A 26863-nucleotide genomic window follows, 5' to 3' on the forward strand; every position below is an offset into this window, starting at 1 on the left:
GTGATTGGCAGGAAACCGCCCCGCCCCTCAGGGGGTTGTGCCCCGCGCAGACGCCGCAACCCCGCCCTCTGTACCGCCTAGCCTTCCTGCTGGCTCCGCCCCTTTCTCGTCTCATCGACCCGCTCGACTCTCAGTTGCTCCTGACTCTTTCCTGTCCGCTCTTAGGCTAAGGGTTCAGGCCGAGGAAGCCGAGCGACGAGCTCAGCTGATGCAACCTACCTGGGCCCGCGTGACAGTTCCCGGCACGCGGCGGCGGCGGCGACCGAGGAAGCGGCGCGGTGCCGGGCTGAGCGCGGGAGATAGGGGCGACGGAGTCATGGGGGACGCTCCGAGCCCTGAAGAGAAGCTGCACCTTATCACCCGGAACCTGCAGGTCGGGCCTCAGACTTGGAAACGCGCTGTTGGGGACTGGGGGCTCGAGGTCCAGTGACCCTGAGCCTCACTACTGGGTCCTAAGTGTGTGGGGTCGGGGACTCCGCGCCGAGGCAGCTCAGAGAGACTATAGCCCTCGCTGCTGGTTGGTCGGTCGGCCAGTCAATCAAGCAGCAATTATCTGGGTCGCACAGAAATGACAGTGGGGCTCACCTCCTGTGGGCAGTTACCTTGTGTTGAGCCCAGCTTTGAATTCAGGACTCCCACCCCTCCCACCCTGTTATGTGTCAGGCGCGGTGCTAGGCACTGGGGATACGTCAGGGCCCTGCCCTCACAGGGCTTGTCTGGAGGGAATCAGACGTTAAGAATGACCCATAATTCAAAAACTTAGTTACAGTTTGAAACAAGTACTGTAAAGTACTATCGGTGGAGCTTTGGAAGGAATTTAGGGGAGAGGGCTGGGGGAGTGTCAGGGAAGGCTGAGGAAGTGACCTCTAAACTGCGCCTTGATGATGCAAATCACTTCACATCTGTTCCTGCTGTTTCCAGGAACTGCAGGAGTAGAAGTAAATCACAAGAAGAATGGGTTGGGGGGCATTTTAGGTAGAAGGAAGCCAGGTCCAGACCCAGAGGGGAGAAGAAACACTGGTTCAGAGGGAAGGTTGATTTGGCTGGAGTAGAGTAAACAAAGTGCAGATCAAACAATAAATATATATTGCTCATTTCCTTGCCTCCTTCAGGCCTATTGTCACATTATCGGGAAGGTCTTTCCTGACCACTTTATTTAAATAACAAACCCCCTGCCACCAGAATTGTCTCATCCCTTGTTCTAGCCTTTTTTCATTGTTGTTTCTCCATAGAACTTACCACCATCTGACAAACTATGTATTTTACTTGTTTGTTGAGAAAGGGTAGGCAGGGACCAAGTCATGAGGGCTTTGCATGCTGTGTTTAAAAGTGAAGTTTATTCTAAGAGCAGTGATACATTGGTTGGGCCACAGCTTGTTTTTTTTTTTTTCTTTTTTTGAGATACAATTCAAATACCAAAAAAATCCATCCTTTTAAAGTGTACATTTCGGTGGGTTTTAGTATAGTCACAAGATTGTATAATTAGCACCACTATCTCATTCCAGAACATTTTCATCACCAAAATAAAACCTGTACCCATTGGCAGTCACTGCCCATTTCCCCCCTCCTCGCAGCTCTAGGGAAACACTAATCTTCTTGCTGTCTTTAATTTGCCTATTCTGGACATTTCATATGAATGGCATCATGTGATATGTGGCTTTTTATGTCTCATTTCGTTCACTTAGCATGTTTTCAAGGTTCATCCATGTTGTCATACCCATCAGAACTTTATTCCTTCTTATGGCTGAAAAATATTCATGATTATATGGATATATCACATTTTGTTTCTCCATTCATCAGTTGGTGGACAGTTGGGTTCTTTCCTCTCATAACTTCGTCTTAACCAGTAATTTTTGCATGCTTCCTCTTAGCCAGATTCTTTGTCCTAGTCTCTTTCCACAAAACAATGCTGGTTGGGGACAAAGGATACACAAAGCTAATGGCATTGACTCACTCAGGTTTTAAAGGGTAAGTGGTAGGACCTTTCTTTGGGTGGCAAGAACTCTCCCAAGTTCCAAATAGTCAGGCTTGGAGGGTGCAAGCTCCAGCCACCAGCTACCTTAAAACAGGATTTTAATAAGTCCTGCTGATAGATGAGTAAAACCAGCAAAACAGTTTTTGTCTTTCATGGCTTCTAACTGCTTCCCCAAACCATCACTTGGAAGAAACACTAAAATCTCTTTTGTTAGCAGCATACTGACCTATTAGGATTTTTCTAATATTGTCTTCAGGCAAAAGGAAACCATTTAATATTAAATAGGTGAATGAGTTGATTAATCAAGTTTTGCGTTTTAGAGATTTCTCTGGCTGCCTTCTGGAACATGGACCAGGGGGAGCACGAATAGATACAGGAGTCCTGTTAGAAGGCTATTACAGTAGTCCTGGTGTGATCTGGTGTGGCCTAGTGGCCTAGACTAGGATGGTGGTATGGAGGCAGAGAGAAGGAGGAGGGTTTAGGAGCTTTGGGGTAACTTAGGCAACTTGGTGAATGATAGTACCATTTACTGCACTGGGGTGAAACTATAAGTGAAAAAGATGGATGGGGAGCGAGGCGGGAAGATGAGAGCATGAGGTTAATTTTGAACATGTTGAGTTTGAATTAACTGGGTTGATAACAAGTACATTGTCCCATATATGGGTGTGAGCAGGAGATTTGGTAGTTACTAGCTCATAAGTAGTAATTGAAGCATCTTAAAAGGGATCAGCTAGGGAAAATGTAGAGTAAGAAGAGGCGAGATAGGGCTGCAAGGATTGCTAATATTTAATGATTAGCAAGAAGAACAACTGCAAAGAAATCTGAGCCAGCAGCCAGAGAAGTAGGAGGAAAACTAAGAGAATAGAGAAGTGGAGGACCAAAAGAGGGGAGTGTTTCAGGGATGGAGTGAGGACTAAAAAAATTTTCATTGAATTTAGCAACAATGGGAGTCATCTGTGATCTTAGCCAGAGCATTTTTAGTGGGGTGATGCTGTATGGAATTCAACTGGAATGGGAGATGAGGAATAAAGACCGGAAGAAGAGACAACTATTTCAAGAAGTTGGCTCTGAAAGGAAGGAACGTGAGTTAGAGTAGATGGAGGGGAGGATGCAGGTAGGGACATGTCCCATTCCCTAACATCAGTGGCATTTCACTGGAGTGGTACTAGCAACAGCACCAACTTAGGTTGGTTCTCACTCAGCCCTGAGAGTATGGTTGGACTTCCCTGCTGGCTCTGGGCTTAGACCCCCAGTGATACGTGCTTTTGTTTTCCTTGTCACAGGGTAAAGGATGAGCAAGGTGGGGCACCAGCATTAAACCAGCTCTTCTGCTTCCACAACAGGAGGTTCTGGGGGAAGAGAAGCTGAAGGAGATACTCAAGGAGCGGGAACTTAAAGTTTACTGGGGAACAGCAACCACAGGCAAGCCACATGTGGCTTACTTCGTGCCTATGTCTAAGATTGCGGACTTCCTGAAAGCAGGATGTGAGGTAAGAAGTAATGTTTTATAAACCAAGCAGTTCCTTGGGGAATGACCAAAAGAGAGATTTAACAAGGGCAGGGCAGAGAGGGGGATTTGGAGGTACTTGGATGAAATTCAATTTTGTTGGTCCCTCATCTCTTATGTCCAGGTAACGATTCTGTTTGCGGACCTTCACGCATACCTGGATAACATGAAAGCTCCGTGGGAACTTCTAGAACTCCGAACCAGCTACTATGAGAATGTGATCAAGGCAATGCTGGAGAGCATTGGTGTACCCTTGGAGAAGCTCAAGTTTGTCAAAGGCACTGATTATCAGCTTAGCAAGTAAGTTCTAGATCATCCACTCTCCTTGTGGCTCTCATGCTACTACCTAATTAGAGGTCTGTGGAGTCCAGGCACTCTTTAAATTTGGATTAGAAGCCATTAAAAAATTTATACTCTTTGTCCTTTTAAGTCATCCATCAAAACTGTACTTAATGCCTGTGTACTGTCCATTTTGCTGGAGATATGAATGTAACCAAAACAAAGTCCTTGGCCTTGCAGAGCTCACAGCATATGGGCGAATAATGATCAACAATTCAGCTTCCCTTTTTCCTTCTAGCCTCAGCAAATAATGATTAAAGAAAGGTGAAAGAAAAATATTTCACTTGTTTCTCATCTCCCCAACAATTTTTTTTTCAAGATTTTATTTATTTATTTGACAGAGACAGACAGCGAGAGAGGGAACCCAAGCAAGGGGAGTGGGAGAGGGAGAAGCAGGCCCCCTGCTGAGCAAGGAGCCCGATGTGGGCCCCTATCCCAGGACCCTGGGATCGTGACCTGAACCAAAGGCAGATGCCCAACGGACTGAGCCACCCAGGCAACCCTCCCCAACAATTTTTGTTTCTTTATATCTTTATCAATTTTATTCATATTTGTAATATTAACATAGATACGATTTTGTGTCCTAGTTCTTTTAATTTGAGTAATTTCCTAAGTAATTCCTCCATGTTGCCTCATAGTCCCCACATTTTTTTATTTTTAAAACCTCAGTTAAGCCATGTATCACTCCACTGGTCACTTTTGCATTTGAACCCTTAGAACAGCTTATTAAGGTAAGCATTGGTGTGTCCTATTTCACGGATAAGGAAAACGGATTCAGTTGTAACTTTCTCAAGTTCATACTCACTGTAAGTAGAAGAGCTAGGATGTGAACCCAGATCTCTTGCTTACAAGTTCATTTCTCTTTTTACTTCATTGATCATAATTTTTTTTCTTTCCTTTTTTTTTTTTTAAGGTTTTATTTGAGGGAGAGAGAGAGTGCGAGTTGGGGGAGGAGCAAAGGGAGAGGGAGGGAGAAGCAGACTATGTTGAGAGCAGAGCCCGACGCGGGATCGATCCCATGACCCCAACATCAGACCTGAGCCAATACCAAGAGTTGGACACTTAACTGACTGCGCCACCCAGGCACCCCGATTGTAATTTTCTTTAGCATTCCTTACTGTTGGATATTTAGAGTTTGAAATAAGGCACATAACTTTCTTATGTAAACAGATGTTTGAATCCTCGGCCTCAGTAGAGTCCCTACAATTTCATTTATTTTTATGTTTGTTACAGATATTTATGGAGCACTTATTAGATGGCAAGCACTGTTCTGGGTCCTGAGTATACAAAAATATACTAAAACAAAAATCCCCATCCAAATGGGGCTTACGTTTCAGCAAGGAAATACAGTCAAAGGAAACAAATGAAAAAGTAATATATATAAACTGTGTCAGATGGTGATAGGTGCTACATAGCAGGCAGGCAGGAGAGAAAGTTCTTGGGGATTGGGGGGTTTCTATTAAAATTTGGTGGCTAAAAAAGACCCCTATAATAAGAAGACATTAGACTGAGACCTGAAGAAGGTGAGGGAGTGAGTCATGCAAACAGTTACTGAGTTCTTACTATATGTCAGACTCTGTTCTAGGTCCTAGGATTATAACAGTGAATGTCTCAGGGAAGGTTTTTTTTTCCTCCCAGAATTGAACAGAATTTGGGGTTTGGGAAGATAGGATACATAAATAAAGCTACCTTGCTTCAAAGTCACTTGCTCTTTTTGTATACACAAAAGTGACTTCAAAGGAAGATGTCTTTTTAAGTATATGCTTTCATGTACTCCCTCTGTTCCAGACAACAGCAATGATAGACAAAAACATTAAAAAACCGGAGGACATAGCCAGATTCAAAGACATGCTAAACGCCTCTGTGGTAAGAAAACAGAATTGAAATGCAAATTGATGAGTTGGTCTGAAGTTACAGGTTTGCTCGGTTCCAGTCAAGAAGTGGACAGTGGGGACAAACCAGGCTTACTGCTTAAAGCCAGAGTATAAAGCAGGGCTTTTACCCTTTTCCCGTTCCCATCCCTACCCCTCAAGGAAAGTAGAGCCAAGGAGTAGGGGCACTATTAATCACCTGCCTGGGTCTTTAGGGACTTTTGTCAAGCTTCAGGCCTATGGAAACTCGACTGTATGCATACCAGGAATTAAACCAAGCTGACCACCATTTATGAGTGTTATATCTATGATATTACCTAAAAGACATAAGTTCTAACATGCCAAGGAATAGCATCCATTTTTAAAAAGAAAATGATTAAACAGAGAGAGGCAGAGATGAAACATATATATAGAAATAAAAAGAATCATTTAGAAATCTTGGAAATGTAAAAATCAGTCATTAAAGCTAAACCAAACCAAACCAAACCAAAAAACCCCACAGGGGCACCAGACTGGCTCAGTTGGAAGAGTTCACGACTCTTAATTTCAGAGTTGTGAGTTCAAGCCCCACATTGGGTATAGAGATTATAAATAAATAAACTTTAAAACAAAAACCAAAAAACTCCACAAACCAGTCTTCAATAGAAGGCTTCAACTCTAGACTGAACAAAGTTGAAGAGAAAACTAGAGATTTGAGAGATAGTACTGAGATTCACCCAGAATGCGGCCCAGAGAGATGGACAGAAAAACTGTAGGAGTGTTTGAGATGTGGATGACGGCGTTTGCTTCTAGCAGTGTGGCACACTGGGTACTCAGACCAGCCTTACTACTGAAAACAACTAAAAATGCGGGGTAAAATATTTTAAACATCCTGAATGCTTCAGATCAGTCAGTTGACAAATAGTCAAGAATACTCAGTGGCCAGAAATCAAACGTAAGTGGGAATACGAAGATACTTTATTTTAGGGGTGCCTGGCTGGCTCACTCAATAGAACATGCACCTTTTGATCTCGGGTTTGTAAGTTCGAGCCCCATGTTGGGTGTAGAAGTTACTTAAAGATAAAATCTTAAAAAGAAAAAAAATCTTAAAAAAAAAAGATACTGTATTTCAACTAATCTGTCATTAAAAATCCAGCTGATTAGGGGCACCTGGGTGGCTCAGTCAGTTAAGCCTCTGCCTTCGGCTCAGGTCATGATCCCAGGGTCCTGGGATCGAGCCCCGCATCGGGCTCCCTGCTTGGCGGGAAGCCTGCTTCTCCCTCTCCCACTCCCCCTGCTTGTGTTCCTGCTCTCTCTCTGTCAAATAAATAAAATCTTAAAAAAAAAAAAAAATACGGCTGATTAGTCTCTAACATGCCAGTGTTTAAAAGACTTATCTAGATTTTGAAGATATTAAATATTTTTTTAAAATGCAAAAAAATGCATTTTGTAATCTGTAAAATATAATTCGTGGAACACTAAGACTACTAGCGCCTCAAGAGACCTCGTTGAACTATATGGGATTGAACTTTGGTTTCAATGGCAGAGCACAGTGGGAAAAAAAAAAAAGCTAAGAAAATTGGAGTATTAGGCCAGGAGGTCCAATATTTGAATAATAAATGGTATGGAAAAGGGAACAAAGAGTCAGAGGGAAGGAAATCATAAATGAAATAATTTATAGAACAAGTAAATGAGTGTCCAGAGTGAAAGGGCCCATCAAGTGCCTGGCATGCTGGACGAAAATAAACCCATGCTACAGTGCACTATCTTGAAATTTCACAACACTAAGGACAGAAAAAAGGGGGGAAAATAGTATACTACAAACTTCCAAAGGGACAAAAGAAGTCACATAGAAATTTCAGGAATCACAATAGCTTTGCATTTCTCAAAAGAACACAGAGGGTGATGAAGCAAAGCCTTTGAACTTCTGGAGGAGGGACACCTGGCTGGCTTGGTCTACTGATCTCAGGGTTGTAGGTTCAAGCCCCATGTTGGGTGTAGAGATTACCCAAAAATAAAAACTTTATTTTTTTTTAAAGATTTTATTTATTTATTTGACAAGAGACACAGCGAGAGAGGGAACACGAGCAGCGGGGTGGGAGAGGGAGAAGCAGGCTCCCTGCTCGGAGCCCGATGGAGGGCTCCATCCCAGGACCCTGGGACCATGACCTCTGCCGAAGGCAGATGCTTAACAACTGAGCCACCCAGGCGCCCCTTGACTCTGTAGTTTCTGACAAAGAATATAGGATATTAATCCTTGCCAGTTATATGTGTTTTCAGTATTTTCTCCTAGTTGGTGGCTTGTCTTTTACTTTATTTTACTTTTGATGTACTGAAGGTCTTAATTTTAACTTGAATTCATCAATGTTTTCCTGTGATTTGTGCTTTTGGTGTGTTTTATTGAATTTTCATTGCCCTGAGATTGTAAGATAGTCTTATATATGTACAGTCTTTTAAATGTTTTATAGTTTGGCCTTTACAGTTAAATCTTTAATCTAGTTGGAATGGAGGGATCATTTTTTCCCCATATGGATAACTAATTGTCTTTGTACCACTTTCTCTTAAAAAGTTTATCCTTTCTTTGCTGATCTGCAATGCTGGCTCTGTCATAAATTAAGTTTCCATATTTATGAGGATCTATTTCTGAATTCTCTATTCTGTGTCAGTGGTTAATTCTCTACCCCATGCTATATAAATGACAAAGGATTTGCTATCCAGAATACTAAGGAACTCCAAAAAAAGAAAAAGTAGAAAAATGGGCTACTGGCATAGATACTTCACAGATGAGGATACGTAAATGACCAATAAAAACATGAAAATAACTTTTTTTAGATAAAGATATTCAGATATTTTACTCTTACACTTGAATGGTAGTTCAGGTGGGCATAGGTTTTTAGGTTGCAAACTGTTTTCCTTGAAAATTTTATTTTTGCTTTTTAAGATTTTATTTTGGGGCGCCTGGGTGGCTGGTTAAGCATCTGCCTTGGGCTCAGGTCATGATCCTGGGGTCCTAGGATCAAGCCCCAAGTTAGGCTCTCTGCTCAGCGGGGAGCCTGCTTCGCCCTCTCCCACTCCCATCCCCGCTTGTGCTCTCGCTGTCTCTCAAATAAATACATAAAATCTTTAAAAAAAAAAAAAAGAAAAAGACATAAAAATCAAGTGGTATTTTGTATAAGACAAAGAACCAGTCACATTTTAGAAGCTACCAGGCAGCAGAGGTCTTTTGGAATGTCTTAAGATTGGGAGAGTGAATTAATGTGCTTTAGGATCAGAGTGAGGCCTTGGCCCAGTCTCACAGCTGTCCCCACTTCCTTTCCTCTTCAGAGAGTACACACTAGATGTGTACAGACTCTCCTCCGTGGTCACACAGCACGATGCCAAGAAAGCTGGGGCTGAGGTGGTAAAGCAGGTGGAGCACCCTTTGCTGAGTGGTCTGCTGTACCCCGGATTACAGGTACTCGGGAGGGATGGAGTTGCCCAAGGGCCTTTTCTGCTCTGGTTCTAGCTACTGGTTGCTCAGCCCCAGTGAAGCCCAGGTACTTCCTGTTCCTTCACTATGCTGCAGGCCTTCCTTCCTGTCTCTCTTCCCTCCCCTTTGACTTCTTCAGCTGTAGGTCCTCCCCTATCTGTCTGCACTTTAAAACACTGCTTGTCTGACACATCTTTTTTTTTAATTTAAACATCAGTTTATTTGCAGATTGTATATATTTTTTCTTTTTTATCTTTTTTTAAGTAAGCTCTATGCCCAGTGTGGGGTTTGAACTCACAACCCTGAGATTAAGAGCTGCACCCTCCACTGACTGAGCCAGCCAGGTGCCCCCAGATTTTATATATATATATTTTTTTTAATAGGGAAATGCATTTTTTTCATCTTTATTGTATCATTTATCATTGGGGGAGGATAGGAGGTTTTGTCTTTTTATTTATTCCATTATTTTTCTTTCTTGGAGAATCTCTGTGTTTTACTTATTTAGCTGAACTTGACATGAAAGAATTTAAAGAATACTTTTTTATTTTAAATGCTTGGGGAATTTACAGAGTTATTTTCCTGGATCGGTAATTTTTATGTGTTTTCTTATAAAGTGCATTTCGGTTAACAAATCTATTTACACAGGTATACATGGGAATTCACATCAGTTATTTACAGATCATACTGACAAACCACATTGTAAGTCTTCTATGCAGAGGTACACTGGATGTGACTATTGGCTGAAAATGGCCTGATGACTAGGCTTTTTACACATACATAGTAAATGGGTTTGTTTTTTCATGTCTGCAGAATATGCCAAACACACGGAGGCCAGTCCTCCCAGAGAATGCTTTGCAGTGTCACATATCCTCTTTATGTTGATCATGATCTCTTAAATGAAGAAAATTTTAGAGTGATGTGTAAAAATAAATTTTAGGCCGGGCACCTGGGTGGCTCAGTCAGTAAAGCAGCCAGCTCTTGATTTCCATTCAGGTCATGATCTCAGGGTTGTGAGATCAAGCCCTGCATCAGGCTTCATGCTCAGTGGGGAGTCTGCTTGAGATTCTCTCTCTCCCTTTTCCCCCACCACGCGCACATGTGTGCGTGCCATCTCTCTCTAAAATAAATCTTTATTTTATTTATTTTTTGAGATTTATTTGACAGAGAGAGTGAGAGAGCACAATCACGGGAAGCCTCAGGCAGAGGGAGAGGGAGAAGCAGGCTCCCCAGGACCCTAGGATCATGACCTGAGCCAAAGGCCAACACTTAACTAACTGAGCCACCCAGGCACCCCATAAAATAAATAAATCTTTTTTTTTTAAGATTTATTTGACAAAGAGAGACACAGCAAGAGAGGGAACACAAGCAGGGGGCGTGGGAGAGGGAGAAGCAGGCTTCCTGCCGAGCAGGGAGCCCGATGTGGGGCTTGATCCCAAGACCCTGGGACCATGACCTAAGCCGAAGGCAGACACTTAACAACTGAGCCACCCAGGTGCCCCATAAAGAAATCTTTAAAAAACAAAACAAAGTAAAATAAATAAATTTTAGGCATGATCCTATCTTCTGTTAAATGAAGCACATCATATTTCATGTGTGTATATTTATATGAGCAAGGAAAAAAAGAAAAATTCAAACCAAATTGTTACTGTTGGTAACTAGCTCAGAAAGATAGGACAAAAATGGTATAGACTTAACTTTTTTTTTGTGTATATATATATTTTTAGATTTTTATTTATTTATGTATGTATTTGAGAGAAAGCAAGCACACATGCAAGTGGGGGGTACGGAGAGGGAGAGAGAGAATCCTCACGCAGACTCCACACTGAGCTTGGAGCCCAATGAGGGCTCCATCTCACGACCCCGAGATCATGACCTGAGCTGAAACCAAGAATCAGACACTTAACTGACTGAGCCACCCAGGCGCCCCTCTTCGTATATGTCTGTAACGTTTGATATAAGAGGGGTACCTTTGCTCCTCCTCCCATTCACATGCACTCTCTTCCTCGCTCTCAAATAAATAAATAAATAAAATCTTTAAAAAAAAATGTTTGGTAGAAGAATATCAAGTCTAACCTCATCACCTCCGAAAGAACTTTCTACGGGTTAAGCCTGGACACGTTCTAGATCTACACTGCCCCCATAGTAGCCTCTCCTCTAGTCATGGTCATGTGTGGCTATTAAAAATAATTAAAATTAAAATTTTTAGGTTTCAGTCACATTGGCTGTATTTCAGGTGCTCACAAGCCACACGTAGCTAGTTGCTAACCTATTGAACAGCACAGACATAGAACATATTCATCATTCCAGAATATTATAGTGGACAGTGCTCTTCTAGATTATTCCAGCTTGGGATGCCTAGGTGGCTCAGATGGTTGAGCATCTGCCTTTGGCTCAGGTCATGATCCCAGAGTCGTGGGATCAAGCCCCGCATCGGGCTCCTGGCTCAGCAAGGAGCCTCCTTCTCCCTCTGCCTCTCTCCCTGCTCATGCTTTCTCTCTCTGTATCTCTGTGTCTCAAATGAATAAATAAAATCTTTAAAAAAAAATTAGGTTATTCCAGCTTGCTCACCTTTCTCTTCCTCTCCCCTCCATTCAATGAAACATGAAATCAGACCAGTTCTACTTTTAAAATCTCTTAAATGTGTTCTTGTTCTACATCCCTGCTGACCTGGTTCGGCATCGTTTCCTACCTGGACTCTCACGGCAGCCTCCTCGCTGTCTTGTCTCCAGTCCAAAAGGCTGTACTCTGTGCCCTGCCCTCTGACTGGTGTGATCTTTCTACAGTGTGGGCCAGGACGATGCTAGGCACCCTGGCATGATGGTCAGGATCCTTACTTCTCTGGTGCCATCACTAACCACTTCCTACTTCCGTTGAAGTTTGTGCTTTTGCATACCGAATCACTAATTTCTCTAAACATTTCACACCTCTTTGCCCTCTGACATCTGTTTCCTCTTCATGGTGAAAAACATCTATATATTCTTCAAAACCAAGGTCAGCCCACAGTCTGATTCCAGGAAGCCTTCAGTGCCACCTGTCTGACCAGCTAGAGATAAGCATTTCTTTCTTTGTGTTAGCACTGTTCCTTAAATGAACATCTCGGGTAGCCCTTCAAACACTGCACTGAAATTATCTATTTACATGTCTCTCTTTTCAGCTGGGTGTAGTTGGCTTCTTATAGGCTGAGTCTGGGTCCAATTCAGCTCTGCATCCTCAGGGCTGGTACTAGGCCTGGCAGGTAGTAAGTGACAAAATCAGCTTTGTCTTGTCTTTTGTTTCTGAGCTCTCACAGCACGTTCTTCTTATGCCTTTTTTTAAAGATTTTATTTATTTATTTGACAGAGAAAGAGAGTGCAAGAGAGGGAGAAGCAGACTCCCCGCGGAGCAGGGAGCCCTATGTGGGTCTCCATCCCAGGACCCTGAGATCATGACCTGAGCAGAAGCAGACACTTAACTGACTGAGCCACCCAGGCGCCCCTCTTATGCCATTATTTGAAATTTGTCACAGGCTGCCTTATTCAGTGGGTACCTTTGACCCGACTCTGGTGTGTCTTCTCCTTCTTCCCTCCCTTCCCCACGGACTGTGAGCTTCCCAAAGGCAGAGGCTCTTACTTTTTCCCCATGACATCCACATGGAGTTCTGTCCACCACAGGCATTCAGCAAATGTTTATGCTGCTCTTGAGGCCAAGAGGGAGGCTGGATGCTGCTTTATTTGCTTCCTGGCTCTACTTTCTGAAAAAATCTAGTGATTTTCAAGTTTCTGATTTCCCAGATCCATATAGAAGAAATATAGTAGGAGTTAATGCTCATGTGTTTTGTTTTGTTTTTTTTCACACAGGCCTTGGATGAAGAGTATTTGAAAGTAGATGCCCAGTTTGGAGGTGTTGATCAGAGAAAGATTTTCACCTTCGCAGAGAAGGTCAGTGTTCTCTTTCCTGTCTTTTTTTCTTTTGTGCCTTAGGTATGCAGTTAAGGTTTATTGACTATGCCGGTCCCACCACTCATAACTATATTGTATGGCGGGTATTGTTTTCCCTGTTTTGCAGACGAGAAAACCGACTGTCGAGAAAGAAAGTTGTCTATTATCACACAGTTAGTGACTAAGCAGCAGTTAGCCTCAGACCTGACTCAAAAGCCAGGAAGCTACCCCCAGACCTGTTGGATTTGCTTCTTTCCTAATAACACACTTCTTAGGGAAAGGGACCACCAATCAACTACTGGTCTTTCCCAGAGCATTCGGTCCATATTGCTCTGGATCTTACATAAACCACTCATCTCTGAGATGAGACTTAACAGGGTTTAAAGAAGGAAATCAGAGCAAACCCTTAATAGTTCTTTTTGGGGAAAGAACTTGAGTAAGTTGGAAAGGGCCATTGAGAAATGGTTGTTATTTTTTTTTTAGAGATTTTATTTATTTATTTGTGAGAGAGAGAATGAGAGACAGAGAGCACGAGAGGGAAGAGGGTCAGAGGGAGAAGCAGACTCCCTGCTGAGCAGGGAGCCCGATGCGGGACTCGATCCCGGGACTCCAGGATCATGACCTGAGCCGAAGGCAGTTGCTTAACCAACTGAGCCACCCAGGTGCCCGAGAAATGGTTGTTATTTTTGAAAGCTTCTCAAAACCTCATCGTGGCAAGGGTATGGAGAAAACACTTAGTGGAAATGTAAATTTCCGGGAGGGCAGTTTGCCCTGATAATTATACAAGTTGGTGCTAAGGAAATAATTTTAAAAGTGCAACTTCAATTACATATGAAAATATTTATCACATTATCAATTTAAAGGTAAAATCTAGAAATAGGGCCACCTCGCTATTTCAGTCGGTAGAGCATGCGACTCTTGATCTCAGGGTTGTGTGTTCAAGCCCCACATTGGGTGTAGAGATTACTTAAAAAGAAAATATCTAGAAATAAACTCACATCCAATGGCAAGGGATTATTATGATATGTGTTACGATAACTCCGCACAATGGAATATTATATAGTATTCTTTAAATGGTTTTTGGATGTCTTTTTTTGTTAAGTTTTTAATTTTATTTCCAGTGAGGTTAACATACAGTGTTATATTAGTTTCAGGTGTGCAGCATACCGGTTCACCAGTCCTATACCTTACTCCGTGCTCATCGCGCAAGTGCCCTTCTTAATCCCTACCCCCAATTTCCCCCATCCCCTCACCCTCCTCCCCTCTGGGAACCATCAGTTTATTCTCTGTAGTTGAGTCCTGTTTCTTGGTTTTCTCTCTTTCCTTTTTTTTTCCCTTTGCTAGTTTTGTCTCTTAAGTTCCACATATGAATGAAATCATATGGTATAGTAGGGTATGGGAGCCTGCTTCTCCCTCTCCTTCTGCCTGCCGTCCCCCCTGCTTGTGCCCTCTCTCTGTCAAATAAATAAAATCTTTAAAAAAGAAAGAAAGAAAGAAAGAAGTCAGAGAAAGACAAATACCATATGATTTCACTCATGTGGAATCTAAGAAACAAAACAAATGAACAAAGGGGGGAAAAAAAGAGAGAGAGGCAAAGCAAGAAACAGACTCTTAACTCTAGGGAACAAACTGATGGCTACCCCAGGGGAGGTGGGTGGGGGATGAGGATTAAGGAGTGTGCTTGTTGTTATGAGCACCGGGTGATGTATGGAAATGTAGAATCACCAAATTCTGCACCAAATACACTAATATTACAGTGTATGTTAACTAAGTTTATTTTTTTTTAAAAGATTTTATTTATTTATTTGAGAGAGATAGAATGAGAGTTAGAGAGCACAAGAGGGAAGAGGGTCAGAGGGAGAAGCAGACTCCCCGCCGAGCAGGGAGCCCGATGTGGGACTCGATCCCGGGACTCCAGGATCATGACCTGAGCCGAAGGCAGTCGCTTAACCAACTGAGCCACCCAGGCGCCTTAACTAAGTTTAAATAAAAACTTTAAAAAAAGAAAGAAAGAAAGGTTGTGTATTCAGTAAAAAAAAAAAAAAAAAAAAAAAAAGAGATTGGAAGAACTATATCAAACTGTTACGTTGCTGGCCAAGTTAGATGAAATTGGGGCACTGAGGAGGAGTTTATACTAACGCATGCTTTGTGTGTTTCTTTCTAACCCCTCAGTACCTCCCTGCACTTGGCTACTCAAAACGGGTCCATCTGATGAATCCTATGGTTCCAGGATTAACTGGCAGTAAAATGAGCTCCTCAGAAGAGGTACGTTTTCCAGCTCTGACTTGAGTTTCGAAACCTTCAGCAAGAGATGAAGGGATTGAGTACTCAAAAGAAGAGTCCCCTCGCTAACTAGAATTCTTGTAGATTTGAGTTCCAAGGAATCTGAAGTCATCCAATTAATTTCAGTGGTTCTTGAGTATTAAAGGACCCAGAAGCAGTGCTGATGGGATCCAGTCATAATCTTAACAATTTTACTGCGGCTGATAAAACACACTAGCAAAAGTAATTTCTTCATCCGTAGAACTGTGATAAGACTCAGCCTTGTTCACGAGGTTAATGAGGCTAGGGTTGCATTTCACCATATGGCATCTTGATTCTCAGGGTGATGTTTGATATAACTAATGTGATAAATACAGTATCTTTTAACAGTTAAAAGTCCTGCTTAGGAAAAGTGCACTTTTGTTTTGATCACTAAGGGTACAGAATGGAGGATGTAGTGGGACCCAAAGATGTGAAAGGCTGAGTTCTGGGTTCCCAAACACAGCTGAGCTTCAGAACCACCTAGGAAATTAAAAAAAGAAGAAAAAAAGCGTCGATTCGACTCTGTGCTTAGAGATTCTGATAAAGTGGTTCTGGGAACATCAGGAATCTGTATTTTTCCTTCTTTCTTTCTTTCCTTCTTTCTTTCTTTCTTTCTTTTTTATTAACGTATAATGTATTATTTGTTTCAGGGGTACAGGTCTGTGAGGAATCCGTATTTTCTTTCAAATTCCACTAGATGATTCTGGTTGAAGTCACATTTGGGTGTTCATCTAGTTCTTTAAATCTGACTTTCCAGTCTTTGATCAGAGACCAGTAAATATACGCATGGAAACTGTTACTATTTTTAAAGGAATATATAAAATATTTGTTTTTCTCTGTGTTAAAATGCTCCAGGTATCAGTTATTTCTCTGACAGAATATCATATCACTCACCCTATTTAGTGACTTTCACCGTATCTTAGCCCTGGAAATCAGTGTTAGCAGCCATTTCTGAACATGACTGCATCAGAATCACTCAGAGAACTTTTTAAAAATGCAAATACCTGGCCCAACCTCAAGAGATTTAGATTCATCTCCCAGGAATTTACATTTTTTAAAGGCACCCCAGATGACTCATACATAGGCATACACAGACCAGAATTTGGTAACCACTGAACCCAAAGAACCATGAGCTTACTCACTCCAAAATAAGAAACAGTTCCTATTACCTAAAAAGGGAAGATGGCTCTAGATACTAGATGGTACCTGATTTGGGGGGGTTGCCATGTAGCAAGCCACTCACACACTTTTTCGGGCAGTGACAATGAGTATGCCCTTTTCAGAAAATAGTTTTCGGCCTGGCAATTTTGGGTAGCTTAGGCAAATAATCCTAGAGTAGGCAGAAACAAAAACAATAAAAACCTCTGCAAAGATATTGATTATAATAGTGTATATAATTTGTAAAAATTAGAACAGTCTAACAGTTCAGAAATTTATGTTGTCACTAATAATTGGGAATGTGATACAGCATACAAATTAGAAGCAAAGACTAGATAGCCCCTCAGAAATACCTACGATATAGTCTCAAGTGAAAAAGCAAAAGGTAGACATTTGTTCTTGAAATACAAGTTTGTAACGATTCTGTGTGTTATAGGCCTGGGAAGAACACAGGAAAATTGAAATCGTGGTTTTTGTCAGGTGGCAATATTGTGAGTGGTTCTTGACTCTGATTAATTCTGCTTTTGTTAAAGTTGTTAATGTTTAAACCTCTCTTAAAAAAAAAATTAAAATACATAGATTAGTTGAGCATATCTCATTTCCCACCATAAGAGGTCCCTTCTCCTCCGTGGCTTATAGGAGTCCAAGATTGATCTCCTTGACCGGAAGGAGGACGTGAAGAAAAAACTAAAGAAGGCCTTCTGTGAGCCAGGGAATGTGGAGAACAATGGAGTTCTGTCTTTCATCAAGCATGTCCTCTTTCCCCTCAAGTCTGGTAAGATACTCGATTGCTTCTCAGAGGCCAGGCTGAAGGAGCAAAACTAGTACTGGGATCATTCTTGTGGTTGGTCAGGAGTCTTCCTTTAGAGATGGGCCTCCCTGATTCTGTGCTCTGACTTCTCATATACCGGGGTACACTTGCACTTGGGATGTCATTTCGTTGCCCATGAGGTTGTCACCAGGTTGGGTTCTAAGCAGGGTGTCAGGGTGGGCGGGTGTTGAAGAAATGAGGGTGGGCACAGGCATGCAGCATCAGAGCATTGCGAAAGAAATGTAAGGCACGATCCTTCCCCTTGAGTGTGGATGCCAGCTGAGTTCCTAGCTCATCTGATTTAAGATAAATGCCATAAAATAAAGTTTAAAATATATAAGAGAGGGGCACCTGGGTGGCCCAGTCATTAAGCGTCTGCCTTCGGCTCAGGTCATGATCCCAGAGTCCTGGGATCTAGCCCCGCATCGGGCTCCCTGTTCAGCGGGGAAGCCTGCTTCTCCCTCTCTCACTCCCCCTGCTTGTGTTCCCTCTCTCGCTGTGTCTCTCTGTCAAATAAATAAAATCTTTAAAAATAAATAAATAAATAAAATATATAACAGAAACTACAAATATCCATACCATTTGAGCTAGGAATGCTGACTCTGCCATTATCAATGACTTTGTTGGCATGGATCCTTTGTCTTACAGAGTTTGTGATCCTTCGAGATGAGAAATGGGGTGGAAACAAAACCTATACTGCTTACTTGGAGCTGGAAAAGGACTTTGCTGACGAGGTAATCCCAAAGGAGGAGTAATCCCCACCGAATTCCTTCTGACAGACCTTCTTGGCCTAGCCAGCTTTCTAATACCTGCCACAAGTTTCTGCTTGATGATCTCCAGGGCCGTGTATTGTGGGTAATGGCTTAATGAGGGTTCGTGTGGTTCACGGGTTAGGCGAGCAAATGGCAGCTAAAGTATTGGTGTCCTAATCACCCTGCAAAGGATTTAACCTGGAATGAAGAACCAAACCCAGCAAGATGAAGCATTTCAGGGAGAGGGTCAAAGTCAAGGTTCAAAAAAGAAACACCTCAGAAAGGACAGCATAGAGGATCCTGCTGATCTCAACAGACAGCTTAAGAAAAGAATTACTAGGTGCCTGTGAGTTAGGCACCATGGTAGGGGCTGGCATTATGGAGGAGTAAATCCTCATGAAGCTTGTGGTCCGGAAGGAGAGGCGGACACGTAAACAAATATCATTGCTGTGTGGCTATATGATGATGATGTATACACGGTCTAGAGATCAAATAGGAGGAAGTCATTACCTGGCTGTCTGGCAAAGCTTTGTAGAGGGGACGACATCCAAACAGAGGGAATAAATTGTGCACAGACATGGGCAGATGAAATAGCATAGTATGGAATCGCAAGGGGTTTGGTCTGACATGAGTCTAAAAGATGAGGCGGGGTGTTGTGGGCAAGCTAGGCGGGGCCAGGTCATAAAGCGAAGATGTGATAGTGGTGGGTATGGGGAAGGAAGTGGGGGCTTTTGATTGACTCTGACTTTGGGTTAAATCAGCAGTGTGATTGGGCTGTCAGAATGTTAATGAAGTCTTGCTATATAAGGCATCAGAAATGTGGAGTCTGGAACCAGGGAGCCGATAGTCCATTCAGTTCTACACTGTTGTGAGTACATTTGGGGTTGTGCATTCAGCCCTGGACTCAAATTTTATGAGGTTTATTGGACAGTCTGGGTTGTGTTGATGTGGGGAGGAAGGGGGCTGTGCTAAGGAACAGACCCAAACCCCTGTCACAGAAGCACAGTTGAAAGAACTGGGGATGTTTGGCTGGGAATCAGGCCTGCATTCAGTCCTCCTCAGCTACATGACAGACTCTCGCGGGGGAGGGGTTGGATTTCTTCCTGTGGCCCCAGAAGGCTAAGCCAGGTCTGCGGGTGGGGCCCGCAGTGGGACGTGTTCAGGTTCAACATCAGGGAGAGCCGTGCAGTGACCTTGGGTGGATGGCAACGGGCCGGGCTGCCTCACTTGACCTTTCGCCCCCATCACTGAGGTGTTCAGGCAGAGGCCAGAAATCCACTGCAGGCAACATGGTGTGAGGGTTTGAATATCAAACAGCAGAAAAGTCTCCATGACCTCTGAGCTCTGCGGCCCTTAAGGCCCATTTTTTGGATGTTTCGCTGCCTTTGCTCTGAAACCCTCTATCTGCAGTCTGAGGCAGGCCCCAAAACCCACACGGCACTCCCCAGCCCCGTGAATAGCCATTTGTTGGAATAACAAGGATAGAAGAAATGCATCTGAAAAAGAGCCTGGAGCAGCACTAGCCAACGGCACATTCTGTGATGGCGGACACATTCTGGACGTGCTGTCTCACACAGCTGCTGCTGGCCGTGTGCGGTCAGCCTCTCCATGCGCCCCGTACAACTGAGGAGCGGGATCGTACTTTACATTGAAATGGCCACATGAGGCTAGCGGCTACCATACTGGACAGAGCAGGTCTAAACACTCCTAAGGAAATGAAAGAATATCGGAAACAAAAATGGGGGCATTGTTGTATTACAGGTATTCACAGCTAAGAGATAACCCCTCAGAACATCTAGCAGAGCCTTTCAGGCCAGATTTGGGATATAAAAGTACTAGTCACAGGACACAAGAAGAAAAATTGGATTGCTGAGTTCCTGCCACGTACTGGCATCACTCACCATATTCACCCACATTATGTGATTGAATCCTCATTCTGACTCTGAGGTATAGGCATTCTCTTCAGTTCTTAAGTAAAGCACCCCAAACTTAGAGGGGTTAAGTGCCTGGTCCGGGGTCACACAGCTATAGCTGGGACTCTAAGCCCGGTCTAACTCCAACGCCCTCGCTCTTTCTTCTCGCTCACTCAGTTCCCCGCCAGGCTGTCTCCTCAGGTTGCCTCTGTGAGTGTTTCTCTGCCTGTAAATGGACCCTGGTTCATGCCACTACTCGAAGCATGAATGGAGGGACTACAAGAATTTGATTAATAAAAGCATTCAGCCTCAAAAAAAAAAAAAAAAAAACAACTTCAGCCTCTAAAATCCCTCAAGTTATTGCAGCTCAGGTCATGATCTCAGGGTCATGAGATGGAGCCCTGCATTGGGCTCCACGCTGGGCATGGAGCCTGCTTAAGATTCCCTCGCTCCTTCTCCCTCTGCCCCCCACCACCCTCTGATTCCCACCCCTGCGCTCTCTCTCTCAAATAAATAAGTAAATCTTAATAAGATAAAAATCCCTCAAGTTAGGGTGCCTGGGTGGCTCAGTTGGTTAAGCGACTGCCTTCGGCTCAGGTCATGATCCTGGAGTCCCGGGATCGAGTCCCGCATTGGGCTTCCTGCTCAGCAGGGAGTCTGCTTCTCCCTCTGACCCTCTTCCCTCTCATGCTTTCTATCTCTCATTCTCTCTCTCTCTCTAATAAATAAATAAAATCTTTAAAAAAAAAAAATCCCTCAAGTTAGTATGGAATTCAGAGTCAAAAGACCTAAATCTCAGGCAAGAAAAATAATCTTTCTGAACCCACGTCCCCCTCTTGGCTTTGTCAGCTTGACAGGGCTGTTCTGAGGATCAACAGCCTGCACTTTACACACACGTTATCTTTAGTAGACTTGGACTTGCCGTGCCCCACTCCGGTGCCTCCTTTCACCGGGCCTTTGTACACTTCCACAGGTTGTACACCCTGGAGACCTGAAGAATTCTGTTGAGGTCGCCCTGAACAAGTTGCTGGATCCTATCCGGGAAAAGTTTAATACTCCTGCACTGAAGAAACTGACCAGCGCTGCCTACCCAGAGCCCTCCAAGCAGAGTAAGGCCAGCCAGGGAGGGGCAAGGCCATGGGCTGCATGACATCATCAGGACAGAGAGCCTGTTGGTGGGCTTCGGGAAAGGGTCTGTCTGAAATCGAGAGCCTGAGAAGCCAGGAGATCTGAAGCGCAAGAATATCCTACCCCGTCGACTCCTGGACTGGAACTTGAGTCATCCTGATTTAGGTTTAGGCAATACTGTGATTACATCCTGTTGTCCCAAGTCTACTGGTGTGAGACATGTGCTGTGGTCCTTGACTAAATCCTTCAATTAAGAGAGCAGTTGGGTTCGACCATGAGGGTAACACAGCTACTCAGGCAGAGCCTGCACAGCTCCTTAGGGAAGCTCATCTTGAGCTTTGCCTAATTCCTTTCCATATGCTTCTGACCGGCTCTTAGTTGGCCATCCACTTATCCATGACGCTGAGATATTAATATGGATGCTTTTGTGTGACCTTCCCCGACTCAACAAATGTATGTGGAGAGCACGAATAGAAATAGCTAAAGGTAGCAAAGCTACTGTCGTTCCCCCTCCGCTTCCTCCCCGCCAGCTGATAACTGAGGGAGAGAATAGATGAAAACCTGGCATGTCATTTCTCAAAGGTTGCTGCTCCTGTTTTAAAGAAGATATAACTAGGGGCGCGTGGCTGGCTCATTCAGTAGAGCCTACATCTCTTGAGCTCAGGGTCATGAGTTTGAGTCCCATATTAGGCATAGAGATGACTTTAAAAAGAAAAAAGGAGGTATAACTAAAGGGGTAGATGCTGGGGATTCCGCACGAAACCCTGCTAGTGTCCCCAGTGGGTGGTGTCAGCAGTTGACCTATCATGGCGAAGGAGGAGAGTTCTGACCGCTTGGGGTTCTTCTCATTCCCAGAGCCAGTTGCCAAAGGCCCTGCCAAGAATTCAGAACCAGAGGAGGTCATCCCGTCCCGGCTGGATATCCGTGTGGGCAAAGTCATTAGTGTGGACAAGGTACTCACTTTTCACCACATCCCAGAGAGGCAGATAGGGGTCACGTTTGTCTGTTTCCATCTGGAGGAAGCCTGACCTGGGATGGGAAGTAACATCCCTGAGGTCATATTGCAAGTCAGAACGCAGGTGCCTAATTCCAGGTGTCAGGCTTTTCCTTTTGCTGCCTCTGAACCTTACGCAACCAGACAGCCAGGAACTCAGGGTGGGGGAAGGATATTAGTCAGAGGGAGCCTGCTCATCAGTTAAATCTGGTCCCATAGATTCCTCTGGTCTCTACCAGCTCAGCTGGACGTAGCTGCAGGCCTTATCTCGGATCAGCCACTGTGTCGCCCTGTCCCATCCCACTCACCCACCCCTGAAAATGGGGAAGGGAGAGGGATTTCCTTTTTCCCAGAGACAGAAGGTTATGCAGCCAGTGACCTGGGACCATTGTTGTGGACTTTTTTTCTCTCCCAGCATTGTTTTTCACTGCGTAGACGTGACTACCGAAACAACTTTGAGGTTAGCTGCCGGTGCTCTTTGACATGGTGAGGCCAGCGCTGCCCTCCCCCCAGCGTCCAGGCTGGTGCGGCGCGTGGCCATAATGGTAGCCGCCCAGACCGGTCCGGGCCACTTGACCTCTGGGGGAGACTCCTTGCCCCGCCTTTTACCGACAGCCTGCCTCTTGGCGGACAGTAAAATGTACCCTCCTGGCCCATTCCGTCTGCTGTCTGGGGCCTGGAAAGAGTTTGCCCCAGAGGGCCCCCTAGGAGCCTATGCTGGGGAGTGGGATGCCCGCTCCGCAGTCCAAGGGCTCGCCGGGCCCCGTCCGTGAGCCGCTGCATTGTGCTCCTGTCCTGTCCGGGACTAACCTCTCTTGCCGGCAGCACCCCGACGCAGACAGCCTGTATGTGGAGAAGGTTGATGTGGGGGAGGCCGAGCCGCGGACTGTGGTGAGCGGCCTGGTGCAGTTTGTGCCCAAGGAGGAGCTGCTGGACCGGCTAGTGGTGGTGCTGTGCAATCTGAAACCCCAGAAGATGAGAGGCGTCGAGTCCCAAGGCATGCTTCTGTGCGCTTCTACGTGAGTGAGAACTGGGGGGCGGGGCCGGGGGGTAGATCGGCCCACGGGATGCCCTCCCTCGAGTCGGGTGGAAACCCTAAGGACACTGACCAAAAGGTGGTACGTGAAGGAATGAGTTGTTGGGCAAGTACTGTGAAGGAAGCGCTTTACCTAAAGTTAGTTTTATCAAGACAGAAATTGAAGGCTCCGAGCAGTATGCACGTTCCCGAGTCTCTCTACCAGTAAGAGACGGAGCCAGGAGTCAAACCTAATTCTCACTGGCCGTTCGGGCCTTGCTGTCTCTGTTACGTCCTACTTCCTCCCCTGAAAGCCCAGAGTTTGGTATCTCTCCCGACAGAGGGCTTCAGGGTAGCCATAGTCAACCCAACCCTGGTAACATCCAGAAACAGTGCAGCACTGAGGGCCCCTCTCTAAAGGCCCTGATGCCTTGGCTTCCATGGCAGCTGCAGGCAGGCCACAGCCTCACTCTTTCCTCGTCCTGTGTGTCTTCTCAGAGAGGGGGTAGACCGCACGGTTGAGCCTCTGGACCCTCCTGCAGGCTCTGCTCCCGGTGAGCGAGTGTTCGTGAAGGGCTATGAGAAGGGCCAACCAGATGAAGAGCTCAAGCCCAAGAAGAAAGTCTTTGAGAAGTTGCAGGTAAGTAGCTGGCCATGCCCCGTCCCCTCTCTTGCCTGGGCAGCCTGGACTGGGTCCCCAGACTGCTGTGTTACTGGGTCCACCACTGCCCTCCCCCCCCACCCATCCACCCCCTCCCCCCCAGGCCTTCCTGCCTCTCTAAGCCCCTCCCTTCCTTAGTCCACTGCTTTCCAGAGGAGGTGCCTGCAGAACATGGGAGCCCTCGCACATACTGAGCGTGGACAGACTATTTGAGGCACTGTGTGAGGGACTGAGACATTTCCTCTTCTGACCTTCAGTCCGTGATCTGAGGATTGTCCATATTTTATCTGGCAGGACACCTGCCAAGGCCACACAGGGTCACCAGAAGCCATGGAGCCAGGACCCCCTCCCCTACCACCAACCCACTCTGGTCTTAGAGCACTCATTCTGTCTGCCCTCTGGGGCATGGACTCACATACAACCCGTCCCCATGACCCCTGAATGCATTCCTCCCTTCAGCAAGTACTGAGCCCCTGATATGCATGTCAGCCACCATTCTAGGTGCTCGGGCTACATCATGAACAAAGCAGCAACCGAGCTAAACGGGACACATATGACCTTCCCTAGTTAATCCCGCATTTCCTCGCTCAGCCAGACTGTGTCTGGGGGGCATAGAGTCCTCCTGCATGTGGTGGGCAGGTGGTTTTACCCACTCCCTTCTTTCCTCCTTTCCCAGGCTGCTTTTTTGAATCACTTATTTTTCCTGCTATAAAATAAATTTCCAATGTAGAAATGTCCAAAGTGTCAGGCTTTGGACATAGGGAACACGAAGAAAAAATACCCTTAGTCCTGCCACCTAGAGTTCCTGGAAAATAGCATTAGTGATTCTTTCTTTGTGGACTTTTTCAATGCAAGGAGGTAATATATTTATAGTTTGAGTCCCACCATATGTTTATTTTTTTTATTTAACTTGATGCCAGAAAAACTTGCCCGTCTTTTTAAATACCGAGAGGGGGGATCTGACTGTATAGTGTTGAATCATAATTACTGTAATGTAACAAAATTATTTAGCCTTATTAAACATTGAAGTTGTTCTAGGTTTTCATTATTCGTACGCTCCAGTGGATGTCTTGGTACATAGTTCTTTGCACTTACTCGTGACTGTTTTCCTAAACTAAATGCCTCGGATGAGCTGGCTCACTGGCTCGCCGGGAGTGAAGGAGAGGCACATGAGACCTTGGGGAAGGGCTGTCCTCGAGCTGCTCTCACCGCCACATTCACGGCTTCTGTTTATTTTGTGCAGGCTGACTTTAAAACCTCTGAGGACTGCATCGCACAGTGGAAGCAAACCGACTTCATGACCAAACTGGGGTGCATCTCCTGTAAATCGCTGAAAGGGGGGAACATCAGCTAGCTATCCCGGCATCCTGCTCCCTCCTCCCATTCCCCCCCGCCCCAGTCATCTGCTGTCTCAGTTTGCTCCATCCTTCACCCATTTACCCATCTCCCAGGACACCGAAGCAGGAAGTTGGGGACTTTGTTAGGAGTGGAACTCAGTAAGTGGCAGCTCAGCCTCCCCCAGAATCCAGAACCATCCTGTCCGGGCTGCTGGGTGGGCTGCTGGGCTACTAACAGAGCCGCTGCCCCCCCCGCCCCCCCCCGTAGTAACGAGGGCGAGGCGGCAGCAGGGAGCCCAGCTCTACCTTCTCTGCCTGGCAGCTGACTGGAGAAATCTGGTTTCAATATAACTCCTAGAAAAGGTTTATGCCACAGCCCTTCTAATTGGAAAAATATTGGTTCCCATGTTTTCCTAGAGTTCTCCCGGCAGCTGTGCCTCTGTCTGGGATCTGGTGCCTGAACTGAGCTAATTACAGCCTTTCCCCAACAGGAAATTGTGGGATTCAAAAAGGAAAGGGAGGGGGAAAACAGAGAACCTAGTGGTCTACCAAGTGGTGGGCAGCTTTCCCCAGTGCCTGCCAACCCTGAGGCCCAGCCCCGAGGCTCCTGCCATTTCTTTCCCTTGATCCTGCGGGGTTGGGATATTCCCTAAACCAGCTGTGTGTTAGTATCAGAAGTAAGGCAGATGGCACAGCCTGAATCTTTCTTCAGAGAGGGTGGGATACTTCTCCATAAGGCATCTTGATCAGAATCACTGTCACTGTCACGAATTCAAATAAACTGTCTGAACAAGAGTGTCTGGATGGGGCCTGTCTGTGAGCCAGACCATCTCCGGAGGGAGGAACACAAGTGTGGAGCAGCTGCTGGGCCCCTCACCCAGGCCAGGCTGCTTGTATCTTGGACTTTTGACCCTGTAATGGGCCGGGGGCGGGGGGTGGGGTGGGGTGGGGAGTGGGTTGAACTGGATGGATCACAGACACTTTGGCTTTTCCTTTGGCCATAAACGCAGAAGAGGCCCGGGGCGCCTGAGTGGCTCAGGGGGTTGAGTGCCAGACTTGATTTCGGCTCAGGTCATGATCTCAGGGTGAGATCAAGCCCTGTGTCGGGCTCCACCCTGGGTGCGGAGCCTGCTTAAGATTCTAGCAAAAACGGGCAGAAGACACCGACTTCGGGGTCCAGTGCTCACAGCAGGCAGAAAGAACATTTTCCCTCCTGATAGTGGGCCCAGTCCCAGACCCCTGTCCCTCTCCCATTAAAAAGCAGCAAACCACAGCCAAGTTTTAATCATTTAATTAACACCTTTGAATGAAACACACACAGAGCTTTTTCATGTGTCTCACTCAGGCTTCAGGGCAGAGGGAATGGATTGTTTGTATAGACATATCAAAGACTCAAAAATTTAAAGAAATATATATATACTTCTCTCTCTAACATTTTTATGGAAATTAAAAATCAGAGGCTTTTGGTCTCTCCATTTGCACTAGGTCAAGCTCATTTACCCCAGAGGACAAAGAAGGGCTGCCTCTTCTAGATCCTCCCTTCTCCTCTGTACTCTGTCCCACCCAGTGGGGAAACAAGCTCAGAAGATTCTAGCTGAGGATAAGGAGCTCAAGTAACATTGAGAGGGGAGGGCAAGAAACACAGAAGCTGGGCTCCCTCCCACCTCCAGCAGCTCTAGGGTTGCCACCAGAGCCTGGTCTCATGGAGCCTTTGGCCTGGTCTTGGTTCCCAG

At 45.2% G+C, this 26863-nt stretch overlaps 2 protein-coding genes across 2 annotated transcripts in view; one reads left to right on the forward strand and one right to left on the reverse strand.

Moving 5' to 3' along the window:
• S100PBP (S100P binding protein) overlaps window positions 1–12000 on the reverse strand; it is a 46999-nt gene extending 34999 nt beyond the window's left edge. The window contains exon 1 of the mRNA XM_028113693.2: window positions 11830–12000. The gene's annotated coding sequence lies outside the window, so the exon portion shown is untranslated. The remainder of the gene's footprint in view (window positions 1–11829) is intronic.
• Window positions 164–25925, forward strand: YARS1 (tyrosyl-tRNA synthetase 1). The gene is made up of 13 exons (XM_028113689.2): window positions 164–373; window positions 3319–3465; window positions 3607–3782; window positions 8996–9125; window positions 12977–13057; window positions 15230–15322; window positions 17159–17294; window positions 17979–18064; window positions 20969–21104; window positions 21979–22076; window positions 22943–23136; window positions 23631–23772; window positions 25037–25925. The coding sequence occupies exons 1-13, from the start codon at window positions 209–211 to the stop codon at window positions 25145–25147; spliced, it is 1695 nt and encodes a 564-aa protein (XP_027969490.1). The 5' UTR covers window positions 164–208; the 3' UTR covers window positions 25148–25925.
• Window positions 25926–26863: the final 938 nt, after the last annotated feature.

This window comes from Eumetopias jubatus, unplaced genomic scaffold (genome assembly GCF_037043125.1).
Source record: "Eumetopias jubatus isolate StellerSeaLion01/CBP00866 unplaced genomic scaffold, mEumJub1_p1.0 scaffold_4, whole genome shotgun sequence".
Classification (NCBI taxonomy): domain Eukaryota; kingdom Metazoa; phylum Chordata; class Mammalia; order Carnivora; family Otariidae; genus Eumetopias; species Eumetopias jubatus.

What these genes read in the sequence shown, in the direction of transcription:
- YARS1 (XM_028113689.2), top strand. Translation starts at nt 209, where the DNA reads ATGCAACCTACCTGGGCCCGCGTGACAGTTCCCGGCACGCGGCGGCGG. An exon ending in AAAAGGACTTTGCTGACGAG is followed by an intron (nt 18,065 to 20,968) that starts GTAATCCCAAAG and finishes ACACTTCCACAG; the next exon opens with GTTGTACACCCTGGAGACCT. An exon ending in ATGCTTCTGTGCGCTTCTAC is followed by an intron (nt 23,137 to 23,630) that starts GTGAGTGAGAAC and finishes GTGTCTTCTCAG; the next exon opens with AGAGGGGGTAGACCGCACGG.